The 27,370-nt window shown below is 47.2% G+C and overlaps 1 protein-coding gene across 1 annotated transcript; it reads left to right on the top strand.

Annotated features, from left to right (window-relative positions):
• setd2 (SET domain containing 2, histone lysine methyltransferase) lies at window positions 1-27,009 on the top strand (the record flags this gene model as incomplete). The annotated part of the gene is made up of 19 exons (XM_080541239.1): window positions 1-1,283; window positions 1,435-1,566; window positions 1,766-1,894; window positions 2,026-2,149; window positions 2,280-2,357; window positions 2,464-2,561; window positions 2,734-2,860; window positions 3,249-3,383; window positions 4,722-4,850; window positions 4,989-6,437; window positions 6,631-6,679; window positions 6,773-7,121; window positions 8,101-8,872; window positions 10,620-10,745; window positions 11,120-11,256; window positions 13,469-13,577; window positions 23,275-23,349; window positions 23,975-24,076; window positions 26,031-27,009. The coding sequence occupies 19 exons, from the start codon at window positions 1-3 to the stop codon at window positions 26,190-26,192; spliced, it is 5,565 nt and encodes a 1,854-aa protein (XP_080397365.1). The 3' UTR covers window positions 26,193-27,009.
• Between the last annotated feature and the right edge of the window lie 361 nt (window positions 27,010-27,370).

Raw genomic sequence — 27,370 nt, 5'->3', positions numbered from 1 at the left:
ATGAAACGGTTGCACTCTGTGGTCGTCGTGCCAAAGAATTCCACCCTGACTCTGGACACAAAGGACATGCCTGCCGCTCCCTGTAGTCCGAGCACCAGCCCAGGACGGCAACATGCTAACAGGCCCAGTGGCCAAGAGAGTGACCTGGACAGGAATGCCTGTAAAGAAATCCCAAGTCGAGAGAGCCCAAAGCAGAGGCATAGAGGCTTTTCCACCATGAGTGAGAGCACCAAGCAGAGCAGTAGCCGTTGTGCGGGGGGAAACCTCCCTGCACAGGAGACCATGCTGTATCAATCCCAGAGCAACATGGTCGACAGCACCAGTCAGCTCGAGGGCTCCAATGCCATCAATGCCCAGCCTTATAAGGATCCTTATAGCATTACCCACGAGAGACCAAAGGTTTGTGCGACAGTGAGCCAGGCTCCTGGCCATAGTCTTGAGAACTCTTTTAGGCAATCTGATCCAGGGCATCCACAGCATTATGTCAGTGGCAGAGGCGGCAAGATGGTCTCCCATTACCAACACGGGGACTTCTCTTACTCTGATGATTTCAACAGCAAGGAGGGCTTCAGCCTGGGGTGGGATTTCACGCAGTCAGAGCAGCCCAGCAGCACCTACCAGCCGCCAGACAGCAGTTACGGGGGACAGCTTCCAAACCCTAAACAGCCTGGAAGCTCTTCCATGGGACTGTACAGGCAAGACCATGCCTATTGGGCCCAACCTACTACCACTCAACCGGTCTACCTCCATGTGCCACATTATCAGGAGTCTGTTGGCCAAGTACATCCTGACTCCCTGACTAATGACTATGACGAGGACAGTGAGGGTAAACCAGCAGGGCTCAGCGGAGTAGTGTTGGATTGCAATGATCCCAACCTTCCAGGCTCGTCCACATTTGTCCAAGCCCATGAAATTAGTAGCAACTGCAGGGGTGCTGTCAGTGCCACCCCAGAGAGGATTGTTATGACTGAACCCCATAGAGATGACAGCTTAAGGCCGCACAGAGGCAGGGGCCCTCCCAAGAAGAGGCGGCCAGAGATCGAATCAGATTCTGACAATGAGGCAGAGCCTGGGCTTGCGAAAAAAAGGGAACGTCTCGCAGAGAGCGATGTCCAGAAGGTTTCTAAAGACTCTAAGGAAACTCCAGTTCATGCTGAAGTGAAACGACCTTTGCTCAGTCTGCGAGACTTCCAGGACTCCAGTAATTGGAGGGAGATGTCCAGGGCTAAAAAGATGCCCTCGTACTTTGACCTGATCGAGGAGAACCTATATCTGACAGAGCGGTGAGTTTTGTTTAACTGCAAAAGTCACCTCTAATGATAACTTTGTAAAATAATTGTATTTGTTTGTATTCTAAATGTGCATGAAAAAAATGTCATCACGCTTCAGCCCTCATAGCAATTGCCACTGTGAAATGTCCTTTGACGTGAACAGGAAGAAGAACAAGTCTCATCGGGACATCAAACGTATGCAGTGTGAATGCTCAGTCCTCACAAGGGAGGAAAGATCGCGTGGGGTATTAGCTTGTGGAGAGGACTGCCTTAACCGCCTGCTGATGATTGAGTGGTGAGTTCTTCACCTTGTAGTGTGCCATAAAACAATTAATTGACCGACAGTCCTGGGTTTCACAGCTTGGTTTGTGAGTATAGTGTCATGTTTTCGATCTGTGATTGGCAGGACACATTATGTGACCCTATGTGTGACATATCTTATTACTGCAGAAAATTAAGATGTTGGGATAACAAATATTTCCGTCCGCTTGTAGCTCATCACGGTGCGTGAATGGAGGGTACTGCTCGAACCGACGCTTCCAGATGAAACAGCATGCAGACTTCCAAGTCATTCTTACTGAAGATAAGGGCTGGGGACTGCGGGCAGCGAAGGACTTGTCTCCGTAAGGTTCTTAGCTGGCAGGGATTTACCAAACGATACAGAGAAGCAGCATTTCTGTCATGCTATAAAAGGTTAAAGGATACTCTACAAAGATGTCATCCATCTTTTTAATGTGTTTGTTTTGCGTTTCAGAAACACCTTTGTGCTGGAATACTGCGGCGAGGTGTTGGACCATAAGGAGTTCAAGACACGTGTGAAAGATTACGCCCGTATGAAGAACATCCACTACTATTTCATGGCCTTGAAGAATAATGAGGTGTGTCTTTTATCTGCAGTTGGGCCACAGTGAAGTCAACATTCGGTTTAGTCAAATAAAATGGCTTTCGTTTTTTAACTCTCATTCGTTTGGGACAGCACATTTCATTGGTCATCATTTGTCTCCTTAGATCATAGATGCCACGCTGAAGGGGAATTGCTCTCGCTTCATGAACCACAGTTGTGAGCCTAACTGTGAGACCCAGAAGGTATTTAGATTCACTTCTGTTCATCGCAATGGTGTTCTCTACTGTTAATCTGTGGTTTCTTAAAACTAAATGATTTGTCTGTAATAATTGTATTGTGTCATTTCAGTGGACTGTGAACGGGCAACTTAGAGTTGGGTTCTTCACCTCAAAGACAGTCAACGCTGGGACAGAGCTGACTTTTGATTACCAGTTTCAGAGATATGGGTTAGTGTCTCTCTTGACATTTGTCCATGTATCCAGCTGATAATGAGGTTTTAACCCCTTGAATGTCTTTTGTACATAATGCTGGTGCTTATGGTAAACATTGTGAAGCCATTGTTGCTCTCTTGGGTGAGAGATTCCTGTGGTTAAGCTGTCTCCTCTCTATACCTACCAGGAAAGAGGCCCAGAAATGCTTCTGCGGGGCTGCCAGTTGCAGAGGCTTCCTCGGTGGGGAGAACAGGGTCAGTGTTCGAGCAGCAGGAGGGAAGATGAAGAAAGAGCGCACTCGCAAGAAGGACACAGTGAGCGCGCTCACAACGGTGAGTGTGTTTCATCAGGTTTGGGACTGGTGTATATATTCGGTAGAACAAGGGCCACTTTATGTATTTGTGTTTTTTGATAACTGCCATTGTATGATCCGCTGAGACCATAGACAAGTGGTGGTCTTCCAGCATAACTGGGTCAGGTTTGTACTGGCTTCAGGCTAATTGCTCTGAGAGCTCCAGTGACTTCTCCCATCTATAAATAACACTGCTGAAACACAAAGGAGCAGATATTTTAGGCTCCCATCCTGTGCAAGTGGCTAGTTTGGAGAGGACGTCATCTTTTTGTAGTAAGGGTATAGAATGAATAGTGGTTAATCCTAACCTCTCTGATTGTTGAGTGGTTGTTTGCCATCTTTTCCCCTAGGTGGACGAGGAGCTGGAGGCGCTACTAGAGAATGGGGAAGGCCTGTATGATGAGAAGGAGGTGGTGTCATTGTGTCGACTGATGGTCAGAGTGGAGACGGTAGAGCAGAAACTTACATGCCTCAAGCTCATCCAAGTAAGCATTCCCTCCCCCTTGAGTCATTTTTAAGATTAAGAAAATGTTTAATCCTAACTCAGTCATGTGAAAACCCTTTGTCTTTTCCAACATATTTAAACATAATGGACATTTGATAATTTATTTTTACAATATTGAGAGATGGTGGTAATCTAACTAAACAAATACAACAGATTATTTTTTTAAATTATTATAACAAATTTAAATAATTTAACATTTATTATTACTTAAAATGACAATCAAGTCCATCACATCAGGTGCAAACAATTAGAACATTGTTAGAGAGGATTTTTTGTATTATTTAAACCTCAGACATTTAGTTTGCGCTTGATTATTGAAATGGTATGAGATCAAAGGAGCTTCTGAGGCCTTCAAAAAAGGTTGTAGGTGCTGTGGGGTGATTTTGAAATGGCCTGTGCATACAAGACACCCCTCAAACATCACACAGCTGAAAGAATTCTGCATGGAGGAATGTCAATGTCAGAGACTGGTTGACAGTTATAGGAAACATCTAATTGACGTTATTTCAGGCAAAGGGGGCAATACCAGCTGTTACGGCATAAGGTGTCCTAACTTTTTCCTCAGTAGGAATTGGCATCTTTGTAAATGTTTTGTTAAATAAATAATAAGTTACATTTTCATTATAGATATGTCCATATTTCTTAGAATAACTTAGAATAATTGGGGTGTCCTAATTGTTAATTGTTAATTAATGTTTTTTATGTGGTCCTATATAGATCTCTCTAACTCAGCGGTTCCCAACCTATGGGCCGCGGCCCACTGGTGGTCCGCGAGAGTACTGCAAGTGGGCCGCCAAATCATGGGCAAAAATTTATTTGTTTTATTGAAGTTTTTTTGTTACAAAAACGTTTTAATTTTAAAAAGATAAAAAATCTTGGATTGAACAGCCTTGATCGTATTGTGTGTGGTGTGCGCCGATATTTCCATCCGAAAAGAAGAAGCTCGCTTCTTGATTGGCTACATTCCATCCCGGACTCGCGAACAGGGTTGCCAGATGGGATCGATATTTTCGATGTTTGGTCGTAAATATTGAACACATACAACATTTACGGTCTTGGTATTTGATCACCTGCTATATAAAACATCGCCGCTCGGCTTTAATGGTTTAACCGCAAATTATATTTTTTTCAATTGCCACGCTCCCTCTTGTTTTTGGTGAAATTATGTAGTTGTTTTGAGCGCTCGTGCGCGTTTCATGCTTCGCACGCTGCTGAGTGGGCCGCGAATACTGGACAGATTTGTAAAGTGGGCCGTGACTCCAAAAAGGTTGGGAACCGCTGCTCTAACTCTTTAATTTGAATGTGTTTGACATCACAGGATACCCAGAATCCATCTTGCCTGAAGCAGTTCCTGGATCATCATGGCCTCTCCCTGCTGTGGATCTTCATGGTAGAGCTCTCTGAGGCCAAGGGCAACAGTGTCAACAACATCAAACTCCAATTTCAAGTGAGAATTCAATTAGGAGTCTGTAAATAGGAAGCAATTTAAGACTAAACTTATTAGAATGGACATCTGAGGAACAAAGAAACAGATGCTATGCTAACTAAACCCTGTCTAAAAAACCCTGTCCGTTTGTCCCACCAGATCATGAAGACCCTGTCGGTGCTGCCTATCTCTACTAAGAACATGCTGGAGGAGAGTCGGGTCCTGCACACAATCCAGCGCTGGGCCCAGACACACTCCCTCCCCCAGCCCACAGAGATGGATGGCTACTCCAGTGAGAACACGTCTCGTGCCCAGACACCCCTCAACACTCCTGACGGCTCTGCTGCCAAACTGGGGCCAGAGATGGACAGTGACACCCCCAAGCGTGCCGTGTACCGCCGCCTCAAGATCATCAGTGAGAACAGCCTGGATAGTGCTCTGTCTGACGCCAGCAAAGCCTCTGATGGGAAGGAGGAGGAAGATGAGGAGGAGGAGGAGGAGGAGGAAGAGGAGTCATCGTCCTCACAGGTTGGGCCAGCGGAGAGCAAACCAGCAAAGACAGAGACCACAGAGGCAGTGGGTGACATTCAGACTCAAATGGAGGAGTCAACGGAAGAACCAATCAAAGAGCTGAAGGAGAAGGTAGAGGAGGTGGAACCAGTTGAGAGTGCAGAGGCTGAACTAGAGGAGGCTAAAGAGAAAGCAGAGGAGATAGAGAAGGAGAAGGTGAAAGAGGAGGGGATTGAAGGAGAGAAGGACAGCATGGAGGAGCAGGCCAGTCAGCCTGAAGAGGAGATGGAGGTGGAGGAAGGAGCACAGCCCACCACAGATGTCCAGGAGCCAGAGGAGCATTCTGCACAGACAGATGTTACTGAGAGACCATCAGCAGAGCAGCCTGCTGCACTGCAGGAGGCCACTGCAGAGACAGAGACAGAGAAGGAGAAGGAGAAGCAGGAGCCTGAGAAAGAGTCTGAGGAGGTGGCTGAGAGGGAGGCGGAAAGAGAGGCTGAGAGGGAGGTTGAGAAGGCCCCAGGCAGCGAGGACAATGCCCCAGACAGCGAGGAGAAGGCCCCGGATGGTGAGAATGCCCCAGGCAGCGAAGACAATGCCCCAGACAGCGAGGAGAAGGCCCCAGGTGGTGAGAATACCCCAGGTGATGAGAATGCCCCAAGTGGTGAGAATACCCCAGGTGGTGAGAATACCCAGGGTAGTGAGGAACCACCTGGTGAGTTGTCCCCTGAGGCTCCTCCCCCTGGCTCTGAGGCTCCTCCCCCTGGCTCTGAGGCTCCTCCCCCTGGCTCTGAGGCTCCTCCCCCCAGCTCTGAGGCTCCACCCTCTGGCTCTGAGGCTCCTCCCCCCGGCTCTGAGGCTCCACCCTCTGGCTCTGAGGCTCCTCCCCCCGGCTCTGAGGCCCCTCCCCCCAGCTCTGAGGCCCATGTAGTGAACACAGCGTGTTTGGAGGCCCCAGCGGCGGTGGGAACTCCCTCTCAGGATGAGGAGGTGGGCGTGTCTGACGTGGAGAGCGAGAGAAGTCAGGAGCCCCAACTCAACGACATGGACATCAGCGGCATGGCTGCCAGTCTCCTGGACACGTGGAAGGACCTAAAGGCAAGGAACTGCAGAGACACGCATGCACACACTCGCACGCACGCGCTCAGACGTTATGTTTGCCAATGTTTATCGATATTCAAATGTGGGGTGAATTGTTCGATCTATCATTTGAAGAAACATAGTGTCGATGTCACAGAGCTGTTATGGTTGCGTTTAGAGCTGTGAAGTAAAATCTCCTGTCGTTCCTCAGGAGGTGTACAGGATCCCTAAGAAAAGCCAGGTGGAGAAGGAGACCAACGGTAGGGGCGTCTGCCTGTCTGCACTTTGTTTTAGATACGCAACAACAGTCAACTGTTGATTCATCCTTAAACTGTTGTATCGCCCCTTTTCAGATCGTAGTCGGGATAGAGATGTCGCCTTGACACCTCGCACACCCTCCGGAAGCCGTGAACGGGAGCGGGAGCGAGAGAAAGAGAGGGATCGGGAACGAGACAGGGAGAGGGACAGAGACCGGGACAGAGACCGGGACAGGGATCGAGACAGGGAGTGGGACAGGGACCGGGACAGAGAACGAGAACGAGAACGAGACAGGGACAGGGACAGGGATAGAGACTGGGATCGGGATCGAGACTCTGAAAAGACACCCCGCAACACAGAGCGACGGAGAAGACGCGCGTCCACCTCCCCCCCCCCGCCCTCGGCCTACGAGAGGAGCAGCAGCAGCCGCCGCAACGACGACCGGTACGCCCGCTCCTTACACGTTAACGAGTCACGGATCGTTTAATACACTTTGATATGTGCTACTAATGCTTCTAATGCATTGGTCCGCATATCGGGATCTGATGTAACAATCAGACTTTTCTTTCGAAAAATGTTAGTAAATGGACGGCACTTTTATAGCTATGCCTTTTACAATGGCCTCTCATTCACCCATTCACACACACATTCACACACCAATGGCGGCAAGCTACCGTGCAAGGTGCCAGCTCACTGGGAGCAATTTGGGGTTCAGTGTCTTGCCCAAGAACACTTCGACATGTGACCAGCCGGGGCTCGAACCGCCAATCTGCGAACCTTGCGATCATTAGACGGCGGCTCTACCTTCTGCGCCACAGCCGGCCCCCACAGCGTTGTTGAAAATCAATGACACATCGCTAGTCAACTAACACAGTTTGTTTTGTGAGCCTGCTAACAATGTAAAGTGGTGTTCTAGTTAACTAGGTAGCAGTGGGGATTACTCACCCAATCCATTGCATTGCAGTATTTTGGCTTGACAGAAAAACAAGCTTGTTACCCTTTTCAGTCTTCAGAAGGGCTCGTAAAGCGCACAGGAGCATCTCACTTCCCTAACAGTGTTGCCAGATGGGATTGATTTCCAGCCCAACCACAGTCTAAAAACTGCCCAGTGTGGTCATAAGTAGCCCAATTGGGAGGGAATACGCCTGGCAACACTGTTCCCGAATTCTCCGTTCTGAGGAGAAGCTGTCATGTGTCACTTACTTTATTGACAAATTACATTGTTTACAAAAATCACTTTCATAGCATCTTTAACCACACACTTTTATGGCGTTTATTATATCTAGCAATTTATGACGTTGAGATTAAATGTTACAAATAATAATGAAAAAAAGAATAATAATAAAAAATTGCTCGTTTTATGTTGGTTTTGGTAAAAAAATATCCGTATTCAAGTCAGTCTTATTCACTCTTGTGTTGTCAGGTTCGACCAATCCAACAGCAGCAAGAAGGGGCGCACGAAGGAACGCAACAAACTGTCGACGGAAGAACGCAGGAAACTCTTTGAGCAGGAGGTGGCTCAGCACGAGGCCCAGAAACAACAACAACAACAACAACAACAACAACAACAACAACAACAGCAGCAGCAGCAGCAGCAACTCCAGACGCTAGCGTACGAGGCCCTGGCCTACAGCGACAGCCCCGGGTTCATCACCTACCCCTCCGGCTACCCCATCCAGTCCTTCCTGGACCCCACCAACCCCAACGCGGGCAAGGTCCTGCTGCCCACGCCTCCGGTGGAGGCCCTGCCCCCCCTGGCCTACGAGGAGACGCCGCCCCCCCAACCGCTCATCTCAGAGCTGGGGGGCCTGGCCTCTCCCTCCTCCACCTCCCAGCCCCCCCTCGTCTCCAGCCTCCCGCAGCACCATGCCGCAGCCCCCCTGGAGCAGCTGGCCCCCGGCCCCCCGCAGCAGCAGTACGCCCGGCCCACCGCGGCCGCCCAGGACCCCGGCGGCGTAGCCGTCCTCTCGGTGCCCCCTCAGGCGGCGGCCCCCCAGATGCAGGGCCAGCAGAGCTACACCACCCTGTGGGACCCCGCCACCCAGCAGACGGTCACCGTGGCGACCCAGCCGGCCCAGCAGTACCCCCCTGTCCCCGCGCCTCCCCAGACAGCCATCTACTACCAGGGCCAGCCCTGTCAGACCATCTACAGCATCCCCACCGCCTACCCACAGGCCAACGCTCCGGTCATACAGGTATCAAATCAAATCAAATCAAATTTTATTTGTATAGCGCATTTCTTACAAGATGCAACTCAATGCGCTTCACACAATGAACATTTTCAGTCAATCAGTCAATCAATCAATCAATCAATACTGACAGAGCCGCGAGCAGGCAAAAGTAAAAACCTGTACACTATGTAGCCAGGAAAATTCCCTTGCAGCCCTCTATACATAGAGCGACTACTAGCCAGTTTGCCTACCAGTACCCAGCGGTGGGCCCCCACACCCCCCCCCCCCGGGGAGCCCCCGCCGCCCCACACACCCAGCCCGCCCCACCACCAGCACACCCGGCCCAGCCAAGCAAGCACAGACCAAAGAGGCCCCCGCACAAAGACGGCCAAGCAGGTGCCCCGGCGGCGGAACAGACCAGGCACACGGGGCAGCCGGGGGGCCCCAAGGGGAGGCCAAGGACCACCGGCACAAAGCAAGCAAGCAAGGGCAAAAAACCTGTACACCATGTATCCAGGAAAAGTTCCTTGCATATTATCGGCGTACACACTGTCCATAAATGTAGTGTTATATCTGCATCGTTCTGCATCCAGCATGGTCACAGGTCCTGCCAAAAGAGAATCTTAAGCACAGTTATGATGCAACAACACAATAAAGACAATAAAGATGACAGCAATACAACCTGATGGTGGTCCTGGTACACCCTTGTACCGGTTCCAGTACTGCTCTAGGTGCTACTGGGAGCTGACAGTGCCTCATCAGCACCCGGGTCCATTTTCCTGTCAACACAAATCTCAAAACACGAGTATGGTGTAATGGCCTAGTGATCCTAGTTCTATAATGTCCAATGTCTCCCTTAGTAGCAAAAGGCGACATTGAATAAGTAGGTTTTGAGGTCACGCTTAAAAATGTCCTGAGTTTTAGACAACCTCAGGCCCTCAGGTAGGGTGTTCCACAATCTAGGAGCATATATGCTAAAAGCTGAGGTAGGACTCTCTGTCATACAGGTAGACTCTCTGTCATACAGGTAGACTCTCTGTCATACAGGTAGACTCTCTGTCATACAGGTAGACTCTCTGTCATACAGGTAGACTCTCTGTCATACAGGTAGACTCTCTGTCATACAGGTAGACTCTCTGTCATACAGGTAGACTCTCTGTCATACAGGTAGACTCTCTGTCATACAGGTAGACTCTCTGTCATACAGGTAGACTCTCTGTCATACAGGTAGACTCTCTGTCATACAGGTAGACTCTCTGTCATACAGGTAGACTCTCTGTCATACAGGTAGACTCTCTGTCATACAGGTAGACTCTCTGTCATACAGGGAGGACTCTGTCATACAGGTAGACTCTCTGTCATACAGGTAGATTCTCTGTCATACAGGTAGATTCTCTGTCATACAGAGAGGACTCTCTGTCATACAGGTAGACTCTCTGTCATACAGGGAGGACTCTGTCATACAGGTAGACTCTCTGTCATACAGGGAGGACTCTGTCATGCAGGTAGACTCTCTGTCATACAAGGAGGACTCTGTCATACAGGTAGACTCTGTCATACAGGTAGGACTCTGTCATACAGTCCTTGTTGTGTGTGTGTGTGTGTGTGTGTGTCCATGTGGTCTCTGGTGTGTGTGTGTGTGTGTGTCCATGTTGTGTCTGGTGTGTGTGTGTGTGTGTGTGTGTGTGTGAGTCCATGTTGTGTGTGTGTGTGTGTGAATCCATGTTGTCTCTGGTTCTGGTGTGTGAGTCCCTGTGGTCTCTGGTCCCAGGCGTACGCTGACCCGGCGGCCAGCTACCTCCACGGCCAGCCCATGTACACGGGCCACCAGCAGGGGGTGCTGCTGCAGCAGGGGGGCACAGTCACCACCATCGTCACCTCCCAGACTGTCCCGCAGGTAAAACCCTGACCCCTGACCCTCTCCTTTGACCCCTGACCCTCTCCTCTGACCCCTGACCCTCTCCTCTGACCCCTGACCCTCTCCCCTGACCCTCTCCTCTGACCCTCTCCCTTGACCCCTGACCCTCTCCTCTGACCCTTGGCAACACCCCCGTTCTCTCTGACCTCCCTCTGATCAGGGTCAGGACAGGGAGGAGGTCTGTTGTTTCAGGGGGCCACCTCTGTCTATCTAGATCTGGCCACAAGGGGGCGTGGGTGCGTGCGTCAGGATGTAGAGAGTCAGTCTGTCAGCGTCAGTATCAGTCTGACCCTGGTCTCTCTGGGCTGAGACTGAGCTTGTGTTGCGCCTCCCTCTGCCCCCCCCTCCTGCAGGAGATGATGGTGCCCAACAGTGTGATGGACCTGCCCCCCCCCTCACCGCCCAAACCCAAGACCATCGTGCTGCCCCCCAGCTGGAAGGTGGCGCGGGACCCAGAGGGCAAGATCTACTACTACCACATCATCACTAGGTAGGTGATCTACTACTACATCATCACTAGGTAGGAGATCTACTACTACATCATCACTAGGTAGGAGATCTACTACCACATCATCACTAGGTAGGAGATCTACTACTACATCATCACTGGGTAGGAGATCTACTACTACATCATCAATAGGTAGGAGATCTACTACCACATCACTAGGTAGGAGATCTACTACCACATCATCACTAGGTAGGAGATCTACTACCACATCATCACTAGGTAGGAGATCTACTACATCATCACTAGGTAGGAGATCTACTACCACATCATCACTAGGTAAGAGATCTACTACCACATCATCACTAGGTAGGAGATCTACTACCACATCATCACTAGGTAGGAGATCTACTACTACATCATCACTGGGTAGGAGATCTACTACTACATCATCACTAGGTAGGAGATCTACTACCACATCATCACTAGGTAGGAGATCTACTACCACATAATCACTAGTTAGGAGATCTACTACATCATCACTAGGTAGGAGATCTACTACCACATCATCACTAGGTAAGAGATCTACTACCACATCATCACTAGGTAGGAGATCTACTACCACATCATCACTAGGTAGGAGATCTACTACCACATCATCACTAGGTAGGAGATCTACTACTACCATACCATCACTGGGGGGGGGGGGGGTGTGGTGTGTGAGTGTGGGTGTGCAGTGTTTCCTCCAGGAATTTTCACTTTAGTGGCGGAGCGGTTATCTTTCGCATAAAACGCGCACTGGCGCTCAAAACAAAGACGTGGTTTCACCAAAAACTAGTATAGAGGGTGGCAACAATTATAATTCCTTAAATAGCGGTTAAGTCATTAAAGCCGAGCAGGTGATTTTATATAGAAGGTGATCAAATACCAATATATCCTACAGCTGCAGCGGAACATGCAGAACGCGCATTACACACACACACACATGACAGTACACGCACAAAACCGGCTAACGTTACTCATTAACTGTTTACACAAGTAAAATCACAGTGGGACAGTCAGATGGAGCATTCGCTAAACAACAACAGCAAGGTAATGCATCAGCTGAGTTAAAGAAAACCAACTCTTACCTTTGATGACAGAACATGAGCCGTGTTTACCCGTACCTCCGCCGTTCTGTTCGTGGTGATTTTAGAGGCAATAGATTATTTTTGCCCCGCGCATATTGCTATGAATAGTTCGATCTCCACACATGAGTCGGCGATGTTGTCATTTAGCCAGCTCTCAGAGAAGCACATCAGGCTGCACTCCCGTCTCCCGATACACTGAATGATGCATCACGAGTGCCTCCAACTCGTCACATTTGTTGGGTAAGGAGTTAACATTTCCCATTACGATTGATGGTAGAAACGGCTTGTATCTCCACCGCCTCCTCGATTTAGCTTTTAGCTTCTCTCCAGCTCTGCACCCCCGGTATTTCTTCCGTAGTTCCTTCGGTAATGAGTGTTTGAAACCCTCATGTTTTGCAGTCTCTCTTAGTGCAAAGAGGGCACTTCTGGTATAAACAACTCTGGCTGAGGTTGTAACATTAGACATTATACAACAAAAAACCGACAAACATTAAAAACAGAGCAGCGAGACCTGCTGCCGCTCAGAACGGCGCAACGTGCCGACGTCAGCTACCACCGCATTTAATTGACCATGAACATCAGAGACTAGACTACATTACGAATGTTCATTTAATATACTGAGCACTGGTATAAGAACATGAACCAGAGAACAGCAGTAAATGCAATAACCCACAGTCGTCGCTGATGATGTTGCATTTTCGATTAGGATACGGGATTAAAGGCACCGGCGACGGGAGAAGAGAGAAATCCAAATGTCCCGCTAAATTCGGACCAATCACAAAACTGTTTTGAAAGCGCGTCGCCTCGCGCCGCACGCCTGTTGAGTCTCGATTGCAGTGCGAACACAAACGACGAGGTTAATTGCAACATTGTAACATATTGTAACTAACTACGCCCTAAATCGTAACGAAATGTTGGTCTGGAAGCGGCCTAAATCTAGCTTCAATCTGCTTTTTTTCTGTTCTCCGGTCATAATAACTCGCTGCCTTTCTGCGCAGCCTGAATCAAAGTGGACTGTCTGAATCAGTTAGTGGTGGAGGAAATTCTTTCGTGGCGGCCCGCCACCAATAAATGCATATAGAGGAAACACTGGGTGTGTGTGTGTAACCCTCCCCCTCCCCCCTCAGACAGACCCAGTGGGACCCTCCTCCGCAGTGGGACGGTGACGACGGCAACATGGACCACGAGGCGGAGATGGACCTGGGGACCCCCACGTACGACGAGAACCCCTCCAAGGTGACCTTTGAACCCTCCCAAAACACACCTCGGCTCCAAGAGATTTTAGTCAACTTTGACGATAGTGTGAAAAGAGTGGCCCTCCTGGTCTCATCTGTTCAATAATAATAATAATAATAATATTAATAATAATAATAATCATAACTTTTATTTGTATAGCGCTTTTCCTGCAAACGTTGCAGCTCAAAGTGCTCCAATCATTATAGAATCATAATTTAATTATTTAGTTATTTAAAGGCAATATTAAAAAGATGGATTTTTAGTCTTGACTTGAACATATTTGTTGCATCCCTAATATAAATTGGCAGTGCGTTCCACAATCTGGGTGCATAAAATGAGAATGCAGCCTCACCAAGTCTCCTCTTTTCTACATGTGGTACACAGAGAAAACCAGCGTCAGAAGACCTCAGAGCTCTATTGGGCTGATATGCTAGCAAAAGACCTGAGAGCTCTATTGGGCTGATATGCTAGCGGAAGACCTGAGAGCTCTATTGGGCTGATATGCTATCAGAAGACCTGAGAGCTCTATTGGGCTGATATGCTAGCGGAAGACCTGAGAGCTCTATTGGGCTGATATGCTATCAGAAGACCTGAGAGCTCTATTGGGCTGATATGCTAGCAGAAGACCTGAGAGCTCTATTGGGCTGATATGCTAGCAGAAGACCTGAGAGCTCTATTGGGCTGATATGCTAGCAGAAGACCTGAGAGCTCTACTGGGCTGATAGGCTAGCAGAAGACCTGAGAGCTCTATTGGGCTGATATGCTAGCAGAAGACCTGAGAGCTCTATTGGGCTGATATGCTAGCAGAAGGTCTCAATGTGAAACGGAGCTCAGCTTCCCAGAGTGCTTTGCTGCGCGTTACAGAGCCTGATGACAGTGTTCGTTCCCACAGTTAATTGAAGATGTCGCAGGAGTGATTATTTTCAGCGGCGGTTTCATCTCGTGGAAAACAAAAAAGGAAACAACCCTAGTCACTAAAAAGCTAACGGCAGATTAATTAAAGGTTTTTTAATGTTTTTATTGAACGGCGACGGCACTTTGAAGAGACCATCCTCGACATCTAAGGTGGTGGTGGAGAACGTTAGGAGAGAGGGAAAAAAATTACTGGAACCCGCACACACCATTCCTGTCCCTGCCCACAGACAGCTGTGTGTCCCCTAGGCAGGCAGGCAGGGGCGGGGTGGCTCAGCTCATCTCCTCCGTCTCTCTCTCTCCCTCCCTTCTCTCTCTCTCTCTCTGCGCAGTTTGATTTCCCTCTTCGTTTTTAGCCCGCCTTTGATGATAATGGAAACCGGCTGAGGAAACTTGCATTAGTTTATTTGCGGTTTCATGGTTTAGAGTGTCTAACTACGCAACGGCCCCTTTTGTCTAGATGGTTTTTTTAAGAAGATGTGCACGTAGCTGAGGCCGAGTTGAAAGAGGGAGAGATACTTTTATTTTAATTTATTTTTTATGAATATGTCGCCCCGCCAATAAAAGCTACGAGGTCATGTGGCCCAGGTCCAACATGTGTTCTGATAGGGGCGTCCGTGCCCAGGAACTGTCATACCCCGCACTCTCGTAAAACACTGTACTCTGCCCCCCCCCAGTCTCTCTGAGTGCTTCTCTCTGGCAGGTTCTGTGGGCACAACGCGCCCAAGTGTTGGAGAGAAACCGTGTGTGTGTGTGTGTGTGTGTGTGTGAATCCATTGTGTTCTCCTTTGATCCTCGCCACCCCCCCGGTGTGGGCACAAGGCATCAGCTGTTGACTGGCTGCCTTTGTTGCTGAGGGCCTGGGGGGGGGCGGCAGGATATCCCTGCTTTGTGCGGGCTCCTGTGGAGGGGCGGGCGGCCAGGTGCTTGTCTGTCCCTCTGTCCTTGAGAGCCTTGCAGCACCTGCTGTCTTCCATCCCTGGTCCAGCAGCCCCGCGGGCGTGGTGGCCAGTATACACTCACTTCCTCCCTCCGCTTTTGATGTTTTGGAATTTCAGTACGCCAGCCAGGTTGGGTTTTTGGTTTTAATCGCTGTGAAATGGCTGCTGCTGGCTGCCACAGCTGAGGACATGTCTATCCTACCTCGTGGTGAAATGGGCTGTTAGAACACTAGACTGACGACCTGGGGCTGATTCCTAGAAGGCTGATTATCTTCTAATCTGCGATCATTTCAGTTTGCATTCGGTTCCATCAATGTGGCTCAAATAATTCACTGCTTGGTTGCTATGCAACCAATCCTTCTGAGTAATTCTGGTCGTGAGCAGACTTACAGGCTGGTTTAGGTAATGCGTGCGTCAAAAATGTCTCACAGGCGGAAACTACATCCCGAACGACAGTTCCTCACGTGTCTATTAGGAAATATTAGTTCCCACTTTTTACGAGAGAGATAGATACCGGTAGATAGTTTGACTGTGATGGATAGATAATTTGATATTTTTAAAGTGTGATCGATCGATAGATAGATAAATAAAAAAGTGTAAAAAAATAAATAAAATAGGTATGTCTATTAACTTGCATTGGCATCATCACAGCGGTGTGTTTGGTGCAGGGGTTAAGGCAGCCAGCTAGAGGTCCGAAGGTTCACGGTTCGAAACTTGATATAATTTAATTAAAACGTTTATTTATTTGTAGTTTTACATTTAACCAAAGCCTTCATGCAAATCGATTTACAATATATATGTCTGTCTAAGTGAATCATCTATCCATCAGTAATCATAAGATTTTTTTTTAGATGAGATTTTAGATTAGATTCAGACAACGAAATGCAGTAAAAAGTGCATCAGAAGAGGGATTTGAACCACCGTCTTAAAATGACGAATAAATACTATGGCAGCGGTCAATACCACTATGACATCGTGACAATATAACTGTATGTAGCCTGCTGCTGATATCACCACAGTAGTAAATATTCATTTATTAAAGTATGAACATATAACAATAACTGGGGCTATGACCTACGCATTTAATCGGTCAGCAATTTCTTGCCAAACCATTTCCCTCGCCTTGTTAATTGCGGCAGTATTGCACTATTTTACATCTTATTTTTCGTCTTCATAAAGATGAATAAGTAGAGTGGTGCGCAAAAAGTAGGACCGCTGTGGAGTGTAGTATCTTCATTTCGACAGTTCGACTCTTCAGGGTTCTTTATGTCTGCGTACACTAGGGGTGCAACGGTTCTCGTTTTTTTTACGGACGGTTCGGTTTGCGTTCCACGGTTCAATACACTAGTGAACCGTGACGGTTTTCGGTTTATCCTGTGTTTCATTCAAAGTCGGATGTTTGTTCATGGCGAGCGGAGTTGAGAACATGGCAACAGTTTGAGGAAGCCCTGGATTGCTACAAATCTGCGTTGTGGGGTCATTCATTCTGGTTTTGGTATTGAATACAGCGATGAGGGAATGAAAACAGTGAACAGAAACGCGTGTCGCAGAAATGCTTCACGCATGTCCTATATGCGCTTAAAATGCGCATAATGGGTACCATATTTTCCGGACTATGTCGCGGTTTTTTTCATAGTTTTACATTGCCGTCTACAGCCGCCAGAGGGCGCTCTGGGCTTGTCACAACTATATGCTGCTCCTATACCACTGAAGAATTATCTGAAACATTAACGGTAGCTTGGTGAACTTGTTTACTGGTAACTTGCTTGTTGGCTAGCTGGCTTGTTATGTTAATTTAGCCGATTCAGCCTGTTGTTCTGTGTGGTATTGTGTAGTTCAGGGGTCACCAACTACATTTGTCCAAGGGCCAGAATTTTTCGAAGCATACACTGTGGGGGCCGGACTTATATTTATTTAGGCATAATTAGCATATTATTGTTTAATATTTTCACTTTCTTTCAAAATGTATGTTATTAATGGCTTATTATCAGTGTTAACAGACTCCTGACACCTATACTGCAGCCAGCCACCAGGGGGCGATGAAGATATTTTGGCTTCACTTTGTTATTACACATTGTAATAATTTTCAGTTATCAATCATGCAAAATGTCACTCTCAAACAACCTGAAGCGTAAAATTCACGTGGAAAACCGCAGCTTTAATGAGGAATGGACTGACAAGTACGCATTCATCTTGCCAACATTTAGTAAAGCAAAACCTGTATGCCTCATCTGCACTGAAACGGTAGCTGTTGAAAAACGATACAATCTTCGCCGTTACAATTATACAAGGCATGCAGCTTTCAGAGAATCATACCCTGAGAAGTCATACCCTGAGACCCGTCGCAGAAATATTGCAAGCTTAAAAGCTGGATATGGACATGCCAGTGGAATTATTAGCAGAACGTTATCTGAACGAGAGGGCAACTGGTGTGTCTCTCTGGGCTGTCTGGGTTCTACAAGCATAACAAGCCATTTACCGCATTCATGTTTTGACTGAGAAGTTAGTTGTTATTTAAATCACTATAATGTGCATGTGAAAAAATAGGCTATAACACGAAATGTTAAACAAGAGCATGTGGAGAATGTTAAATGCGATCTATGAGTGTCCCCTCATTCTTGCATGCGAATAGGCGCTACGTCTGCCGCATTCCATTTAAAAGATGGGAATTAGTTTCAGCTTTGCTACTGCTATTTAGATGCAAGGTTGCAGCTTTGTGAATGAGTTAGGTCTGAATCGTCCTGCATTGGAAGAACTATATATGCTATGGCCGCGTTCGTAAATTCGCTCAGAGAGTCAGAGCGTCCACGTGACTGCCTCTAGTCCAATCAAATTACTTAGTTCCATGACGACGTTGAATCCAGTGTGCGCATCGACGAATTTACGAACGCGCCCTATATGTTCTAAACGGTATTTCCGTCCTCATATTTTCTGAATTCATTCATATTTAAAAAACATAAATATTCCACGGGCCCGATGGGACGCTTTGGTGGGCCGCATTCGGCCCGCGGGCCGCCTGTTGGTGACCCATGGTGTAGTTGAATAACTTGCTTTTCCAGATTAAATGTCTGTTCTTGGTCTTGGATTTTGTGAAATACATTTCTAAATCAATGCGACTTATATGTGTTTTTTTCTTCATGACGCATTTCTTAGTGGTGCGACTTATACTCCGGAAAATACGGTATATGGGATAGAGCTCTCGTAGCTAAAGTGCATTTTTACTTTCATTTCTTCCTCTCCTATTATATACTAGTCCTCAAGCCTAAGAGGCACTTCTTTTGTGACGCCAGCTGGTGAAACCATAAACCACTCGCGTGAAGCGGCTATACTTTGTGTTATGAGTTCATTGTTATTGTTTGAGGCTAGCGGTAAGTGATACATGGCTTGTAAACATACTATTCATTTTAGGACGTGTTCAAAAGCAAGGACTGTGTGATCATCTAATTATGTGTAGTTATGTGTTTTTAGCATGTTGATGTTCAATCAGCATGTTATGTTATTAAAATACAGTTTAGACGTGTTTTGTTAGCCGTTAGCTGTTAGCAGCGTTTGCTTCCGGTTTCATTCAGTTTAACCCTATATGTGCCTGAGGTCTAACAACATTCAAATGACTCTAACTTCGTCAATCTGATTTCAATGTATGACACATCATTTGAAAGCTTATGATCAGTAGTTCCAATCCACAACAAGTCACATTTGTAATTTGTTTACATTTGAAAGTGTTTTTTAATAATAATAATAATACATTTATTTTATAAGGCGCCTTTCATGGCACTCAAGGTCGCCGTACAACAACAAATTTAAAAACAGATACAAAATACATAGAAATATACAGTATAAAACATAGCTAGTAGCAGAGCAGCACGGGAACAGTAAATCAACAGGGATACGCCTGCGTAAACAGGCAGTTTTTGTTTATATATATTTATATTATACAATATACCAGTCATATTCTGGAATGTGTCTAAATGTTAAAGTTCCATAAGTATAACCAAAATAAAGTAAAGTAACAGTAAATAAATAGTAGCATTTAAAAATAAATTAAAAACACGTACCGAACCGTGACCCAAAAACCGAGGTTAATACCAAACCGTGGGCCAACTGAACCGTTGCACCCAGGGTTCGAGTTATGTGGGAGCCAATGGGAGCTGAGCTCCCATAGAGATGGTCTGAGGCTCTCTGAGCTCCCATGAAGGCAGTAAAATCAAAAATCTGTGGGGGTCGCTAATAATACATTACCACAACTATTATTTGATCAAAATGTCAATGTAATGAATATTATTTAATTTATATTATAAATATTGTAAAATAAACACGTTTTTCAAAAGAACTACGCGCACCATTAATCTCCTGTGAATGACAGTATGCCTTTGACTGCCTGCACTTCACCACCAAGACACCATGGGGCGCAGTAGAATATTGTGCAACAGCAAAAGGTTGATTAATCAGCTGTGCGGTAAACCGTTGGAACACACAGTGCACAGCTGATTAATCAATTAAACCAATCCGCTTGTTAAGTCGTGACGTGTCTTGGCTGAGGCGCTGTCTTCGAAATGGAGAAATAATAATAATAATTAATTATATTCATATAGCGCTTTTCCGAGGCTCAAATACCCTGACAATATGGAGAAAACTGGAATGTATTGTGTCCCTTGTTGTATGAATAGATCCGAGTCTAAAAAACGATTAAACTGTCATTCTACCGCTGTAGTTCACAGGTACTCTGGCGCAGGGAATTTCTGGTTTGGACACGGAAATGGCTAAACGTCACTTTTGACGTCAGACTTAACAAGCGGATAGAGTGAGACACCAGTTGCCTTTCAGGAAGTAGTGAGATCGTGCACCTAGCCTATTATTGAGAAGCAAACATTCATTCATTAGCTATACAGGAGTATATACATACAGTAGCTACCATGCCGCCCAAAAAAAGGCCACTGCTGCCGACCGGGTCATCAAGCCTAGAAAATGTCGGGTTTTTATCAAAGAAACCTGCTATGACACCTAACGTTAGCCCTGCTGCTACTACTGTTACTACTACTGCTGCTACTACTGAGGACTCTGCTACCTACTGAAAACAGACCACTCAGCCTACTGAAAACAGACCACTCAGCCTACTGAAAACAGACCACTCAGCCTACTGAAAACAGACCACTCAGCCTACTGAAAACAGACCACTCAGCCTACTGAAAACAGACCACTTTGGTCTATCTTGTCTCCGTAAAGGTAAGGTGGCTTTTACTTTTTACTAACCTAGTGTACTAACCTAATGTATTTTTCGCTCCTTCTGTATAGCAAAAATAACAAAATTATTGGCCGAGATACATGTGTGACTATCGCTTTTATAGCTGTTGTTTCATGTGGGGCTGTTGATGTGGTGAAATGAGTAGCCTGCAGCTGTAGCGTCAGGATATGTTGGGATTTGAGGATGAGGATGATGTTTCTGTACCGGTACCGTTTTTAAAGTATCGATTTGTCACCGGTATCGAATAAAACCCAAACTGTACCCAACCCTAACTATATGTTTACATGCCAACTAATTAGCTAATTCATTTCTTTCATTTAGAGCTGAGGGGAGCAACAGAGAGACGGACAACAGGACAGCAACAGAGAGACAGACAACAGGACAGCAACAGAGAGACAGACAACAGGACAGTAACAGAGAGACAACGGGAGAGGAGAGCAATAGAGACAGAACTGAATGCACCGAACTTTTTTTTTATTCTTTGCATTATTAACACTGTTGTGTTATTGTGTTATTAAAGTGTTTAAGTGTTTTATGGTAAAGCATTATGAGTGGTGTGTGTGTGCAGGGTGCTCGTGAGTTGTATATTTTGGGGAGGGGGCAGGCTTGTGTATGGGGGCGGGGGGTCCTCACACAAAGGAGTAGCCTAGGGCCACTGACCACCTTAATCCGCTACTGCCTATAGCTAATTAAAACTTGTAAGTCCCATCGCTGTGTGGGCATGATTCGCGCGTGCATGAGAACATTTCGCACTGTTATTTTGGAGACCCCCACAGAGTTCAGCTTATAACTCGAACCCTGGTTGCACCCCTAGCGTGCACTCGCCCATATCGAGGATTTCTAAACCGGTGTTCTGTGAACACTGATGACATAAGCCTGATCCTCGTTCGAGGAATCACCTGAGGCTTGAATTCCCATCACGAGTTGCCTGAACGCGGCTTTTATTTTTATCGCCGATATACTAATCAAGGTACGTGGAATACCCCCCAGGTGACAGTTCCAAGCAGAAACAAAAAAGGCTTCTGGGTGTGTGATGTTGTGTTGGGTGCGGCAGTAGCGCAGGAGGTAGAGCCTCCGTCTAATGATCGCAAGGTCGGCGGATCGAGCCCTGGCTGGCCACATGTCGAAGTGTCCTTCGGCAAAACACTGAACCCCAAATTGCTCCCAGTGAGCGGGCCGGCGCCTTGCATGGTAGGTTGCCGCCATCTGTGTGTGAATGTGTGTGTGAATGGCAGGGATGCAAACAACTCGCTTTTCGGAGCTTTTCACTTTTTTCACGTCAATTTGGGTGACTTGTGTGAATCGCGGGGGGGTGGTGACAGACGAATCTCCTTAACTATACAGTATACTGTATTCCTACAGTCTGAATGGCGCGTCAGGGGTCAGGACTGCTGCGAACCGGAAACGTCACTCCGTTGCGTGCAGTTTGATTGGACCGTCAATACTAGCTCTGTACGTTATTGTATTCCGTGTCAGAGCAGCTTCTACACCGAGTCTATATTAACGTAAGCTATTAGGCTAGCTAGCTTAGCTACGTTAGCTTAACTGGACCTCAAGGTTTTCAGCAGGTTCGAGCAGTTCAGCGTTATAGCGTTAGCTAGCTGGCTAGATAAGTTAACTTAGACTGTGTATTTAGCTAAACGGAACCAAGCTAAGGTAAATAGATAGCTAGTGTTAGCTAGTGCTAAAGTTCAGCATCTCTGTAGTCAACTCTAAAATACGCAATCAAACAGTGCAAGCAACCCATGCTGTTCTGTGAATGAGACAAGCTATTGACTGATGGCTGCCTACTGCCAAATCATATTATTACAGCAAACATGTCGGTAGTTTGGCATCTGTTCTCTGAACAACAACGAGAGGCTCATTCCGACATTGACTTCTGTTTTTGTTTTCGCGATTTCAAAATAAAAGCGCGAGCTAAGCGTTGAAAATCAATGACACATCGCTAGTCAACTAACACAGCTTGTTTTGTGAGCCTGCTTACAATGTAAAGTAGTGTTATAGTTAACTAGGTAGCAGTGGGGATTACTCAGAGAATCCAATACATTGCAATAGTTTGGCTTGACTAGCGAGTGGCTTGATTAGCGAGAGTATATACATAACATATCATATATATACACAGGTGACCACTATCATAACAACACAGTGTGAAACAGCTCCTCAGAAAGGAGACCCCACTCCCAGCAACCAAGCAGCTGAGAAGATCAGGTAAAGTGCTGCACCTAAACTGCCAGCATATCCAATGCAGAGGTGGGTTGTGTGAGTGTAGAGAAGAGTAGCAACATTGACGTAATGGTTTTGTGAGAGGAGCTTCTTCAGAGCAAACGATTGATTTAAGTCATAACCACTTTTTATAACACTCGCCCTCGCCGAACCGCCCCTCCCATCCATAACAACTTCGGGTAGTTCTCTCTTTTTTCATCATAGTTGTGTTTGCATTCCTGGAATGGGTGAATGAGAGGCTGTTGTAAAGCGCTTTGGATAACGGTGCTATAAGTGCAGTCCAGTTTCAAGCTGAGCGAAGCAGAAACAACGCTTCTGGGTGTGTGATGTTTTTTCGACAGACACGTTCCATGACCCTGTCGCTTTGTTTTCTCCTCAGTTCTCCACCAAGACGGCAGAGGCGGACACCTCCAGCGAGCTGGCCAAGAAGAGCAAAGAGACGTTCCGTAAAGAGGTGAGACACACTCACCTGAACCCTGGAGAGCAGCCACCAGGCCCTGTGTTGGCATAAGGCCTCTCCCATGATGAGATGGGGGGGGGCTTCATGCTCTGTATGATATACCTCAAGCACCGCACCCTATACACCTGTCATTCTTCATTTGTTTTTTAAAATATAAAACATTTTATTCTAGAACAGTTGACATGACTTCTTCACGCCTTCTCCTCTGTGTTGTAATGCTCAGATGTTCAGTTAATCTCCTCTGTGTTGTAATGCTCAGATGTTCAGTTCATCTCCTCTGTGTTGTAATGCTCAGATGTTCAGTTCATCTCCTCTGTGTTGTAATGCTCAGATGTTCAGTTCATCTCCTCTGTGTTGTAATGCTCAGATGTTCAGTTCATCTCCTCTGTGTTGTAATGCTCAGATGTTCAGTTCATCTCCTCTGTGTTGTAATGCTCAGATGTTCAGTTCATCTCCTCTGTGTTGTAATGCTCAGATGTTCAGTTCATCTCCTCTGTGTTGTAATGCTCAGATGTTCAGTTCATCTCCTCTGTGTTGTAATGCTCAGATGTTCAGTTCATCTCCTCTGTGTTGTAATGCTCAGATGTTCAGTTCATCTCCTCTGTGTTGTAATGCTCAGATGTCCCAGTTCATTGTGACCTGTCTGAACCCGTACCGGAAGCCGGACTGCAAGCTGGGCCGCATCGTCAACACAGAGGACTTCAAGCACCTGGCCAGGAAGGTAAACCTGATAACATTTGTCAGGCCTGGGATTAAGGCCCGTTCTGTTAGAAAGCCCATTGTACAGTTTCCAAATGTTCATATTTTACTAGATTCAAATCATTGACCCCCCCCCCTCGAATAGTCAGAGTAAATTGAGTGAAAGTCTTGGATAGCACTTGACTTCTAAGGGTACGGGTATTTCCCTTCAACTCTTCCACTGAAGCGTCACTCAGACCGGAACTAAATAGTTGAGCCTTCGTCTCCCCTGGTTTGAACAATGTTTTTGAACCTTTTTTTGGTGGACAAATGGAACACATTGTACATTCAGAGTACAGAGTCTGTGTTTAGTTTTTTTTCTCCTTTTTCTTTTTTTCTTTTACCCATTCCCCTCCTAAGAGCCCAGAATGTTCGGCCGGTGTTTCTTCAAAGGCCAGCAGGCTCTTTTTCCCCCCCTGGTTCTCCGGGTTGTCAGCCACAGTTCTGTGGGGGGACTGGTTTAAATTGAGCGCCATTTGGACATACCAGTACTCTGAGCACATGGACATAATAAACAAAGAGAGGCCAAGTAAACTGGCATGTACGTTTCATACTGTGCCCGAAGCCCTAAAACAAAGCCTCTTAGTGTACTCACATTTAGAACGTACTCCCATCTAGAGCTGGAGTTTCATTGTTTTAAATTTAAAGCAAGAACTAAACTAGAACTAAAGCTTATGAAATGGATCGCTTTGCATGAACGCCCCCCCAAATCAAATCCCTCTCGATATGTCACAGTGTGTGATCACCACTACTCTCTGTTTAGTGAGGCCATCCACGTTCAGGGTTCGCTGCTGGATCCTGGATCTGTGTATCGGTGTGCAGGAAGAACAACGGACGGCGCTGGCACCAGACCAGACTAGACGATCGTAGAGTGAAGATATGATTAAAGTGTACACGCCTGTCGATCACGCACCGCACCGCGTACGCTTTAATAATATCTTCACTCCACGATCGTCTAGTCTGGTCTGGCGCCTGCGCCGTCCGTTGTTCTTCCTGCACACCGATACACAGATCCAGGATCCAGAAGCGCCGTCGCTGTCGCGCAAACAAACCCGGTGAATGTTTTACTGCACCGGGCAAGCGGGCAACCATTAATGTAGAACCCTGCACGTTGTGTTGTTGGCGAGAAGAAAAGATGTAACTCTTTGTGTCCTCCTCCTCCTCTCCTCCTCCTCCTCTCCCTGTCTCCTCCTCCTCCTCTCCCTGTCCTTCTCCTCCTCTCCCTGTCCTCCTCCTCCTCTCCCTGTCCTCCTCCTCTCCTCCTCCTCCTCCTCTCCCTGTCCTCCTCCTCCTCTCCTCCTCCTCTCCCTGTCCTCCTCCTCCTCTCCCTGTCTCCTCCTCCTCCTCTCCCTGTCCTCCTCCTCCTCTCCCTGTCCTCCTCCTCCTCTCCCTCTCTCCTCCTCCTCCTCTCCCTGTTCTCCTCCTCCTCTCCCTCTCTCCTCCTCCTCCTCCTCCTCTCCCTGTCTCCTCCTCCTCTCCTCCTCTCTCCTCCTCCTCCTCTCCCTGTCCTCCTCCTCCTCTCCCTCTCTCCTCCTCCTCCTCTCCCTGTCCTCCTCCTCCTCTCCTCCTCTCCCTGTCCTCCTCCTCCTCTCCCTGTCCTCCTCCTCCTCTCTCTCTCTCCTCCTCCTCCTCTCCCTGTCCTCCTCCTCCTCTCCCTGTCCTCCTCCTCCTCCTCTCCCTCTCTCCTCCTCCTCCTCTCCCTGTCCTCCTCTCCCTCTCTCCTCCTCCTCCTCTCCCTGTCCTCCTCCTCCTCTCCCTGTCCTCCTCCTCCTCCTCTCCCTGTCTCCTCCTCTTCCTCTCCCTGTCTCCTCCTCCTCCTCTCCCTGTCCTCCTCCTCCTCTTCTACCTCTCCTCCTCCTCTCCCTGTCCTCCTCCTCCTCTCCTCCTCTCCATGTCCTCCTCCTCCTCTCCTCCTCGCCTCCTCTCCCTGTGTTCAGCTGACCCACGGCGTGATGAACAAGGAGTTGAAGTCCTGCACCAACCCAGAGGACCTGGAGTGCAATGAGAACGTCAAGCACAAGACCAAGGAGTACATCAAGAAGTACATGCAGAAGTTTGGCACCGTGTACAGGCCCAAAGAGGACACGGAGCTGGACTAAAGCCTGTCTCGAGTACAGGGATCAAGGCTTTACATCCGCTCTGGGAGACACTCAAATCCCCCACGCACAGATTTGCCTTTTTACGATCCTCTCACTCCTACAAGCGCGGGGTCAACCTGTCTGGAGTGTCTTGTCGTCAGATAGTGAGAGAGGGCTACCGCCTCCCGTACACGTATTTATGACAATGACTGGGTGTGTTAACTGCTGCCTTGAGAGCTGTCTGGTTCCCACTCAATAAACTGGTTAGCGAAGGGGGGGAGAATCACAGTGATCTCCAGAGATGACCGTCACAAGAATGACTTTCAGGTGTGGTGTCTACAGAGGGTGACACTAAAGGGGTGCTACATTGACTGTCCTCAACATCATGTTTTGGTTTTAAGCATTTTCCAGTTTCCCTTTCTTAACAATGTTTTTTCGAGATTGATCACTTCATGCTCCACTCTTTCACTCCCCCTGTCTGAAAAGGATTTAGGAAAAGATCGGGACAGACGTAAAAAATATGAATAGCTCTTCAGTACTTTTCACTGTTTGGATGTTGCCTATGAACAACCAGTAAAAAATGGATCAATGTCAAAAATCATGAATGAAATGAAAAAAAAATCTGTTTGACCCCCCCTCAACCCCCTGTCATGACTGGCTTTCTTGTGCGTCACTACTACCCCAGCCATTGACTTTGTGTTTCTGGTGCTGCTTGCTGGGCTGAGTGTGTCGAATCATGTCATCTCTATCAAGTTAGTCGGCTTTGTGGACTGTGTGGTGAAGAAACAGCAGTTCCGGCTGGAGTGGCGATGTGCCCCTTCCTCTGTTTTAACCCTCCAGCATCGTCTCTTCCCTCCCTCCCCCCAGGAGAGAGGAGGGTGTAGCATTGTGATGTTTTTAACAGTCCATTTCTGTACATCTCACCTTGTTGTCTTTTTTTTTTTACGATTATAATTCCTTGGGACGGGCACCGCAGGGGCGCCTGTTCTGTCTTGCTTTCGCAAACCGTTGTTAGTTTGTCTCCGAGGTTTGTCCCGTTGTCAGGGTTACTGTTTCATAGGCTCGGGGTCGTTAATCAGCAAGTGTGTCTCAGCTCGTTAAATTGCATTAAATCATGTTCAAACACATATGTATTATATTGCTTTATATGTGAATATACTGAGAAATAGTTTTTGAGAATGTTTAAATAAGCAAAGACT

Source organism: Nansenia antarctica (genome assembly GCF_963989245.1).
Source record: "Nansenia antarctica genome assembly, chromosome: 10".
Classification (NCBI taxonomy): Eukaryota; Metazoa; Chordata; class Actinopteri; order Argentiniformes; family Microstomatidae; genus Nansenia; species Nansenia antarctica.
This window is presented reverse-complemented; position numbering and strand designations above follow the sequence as displayed.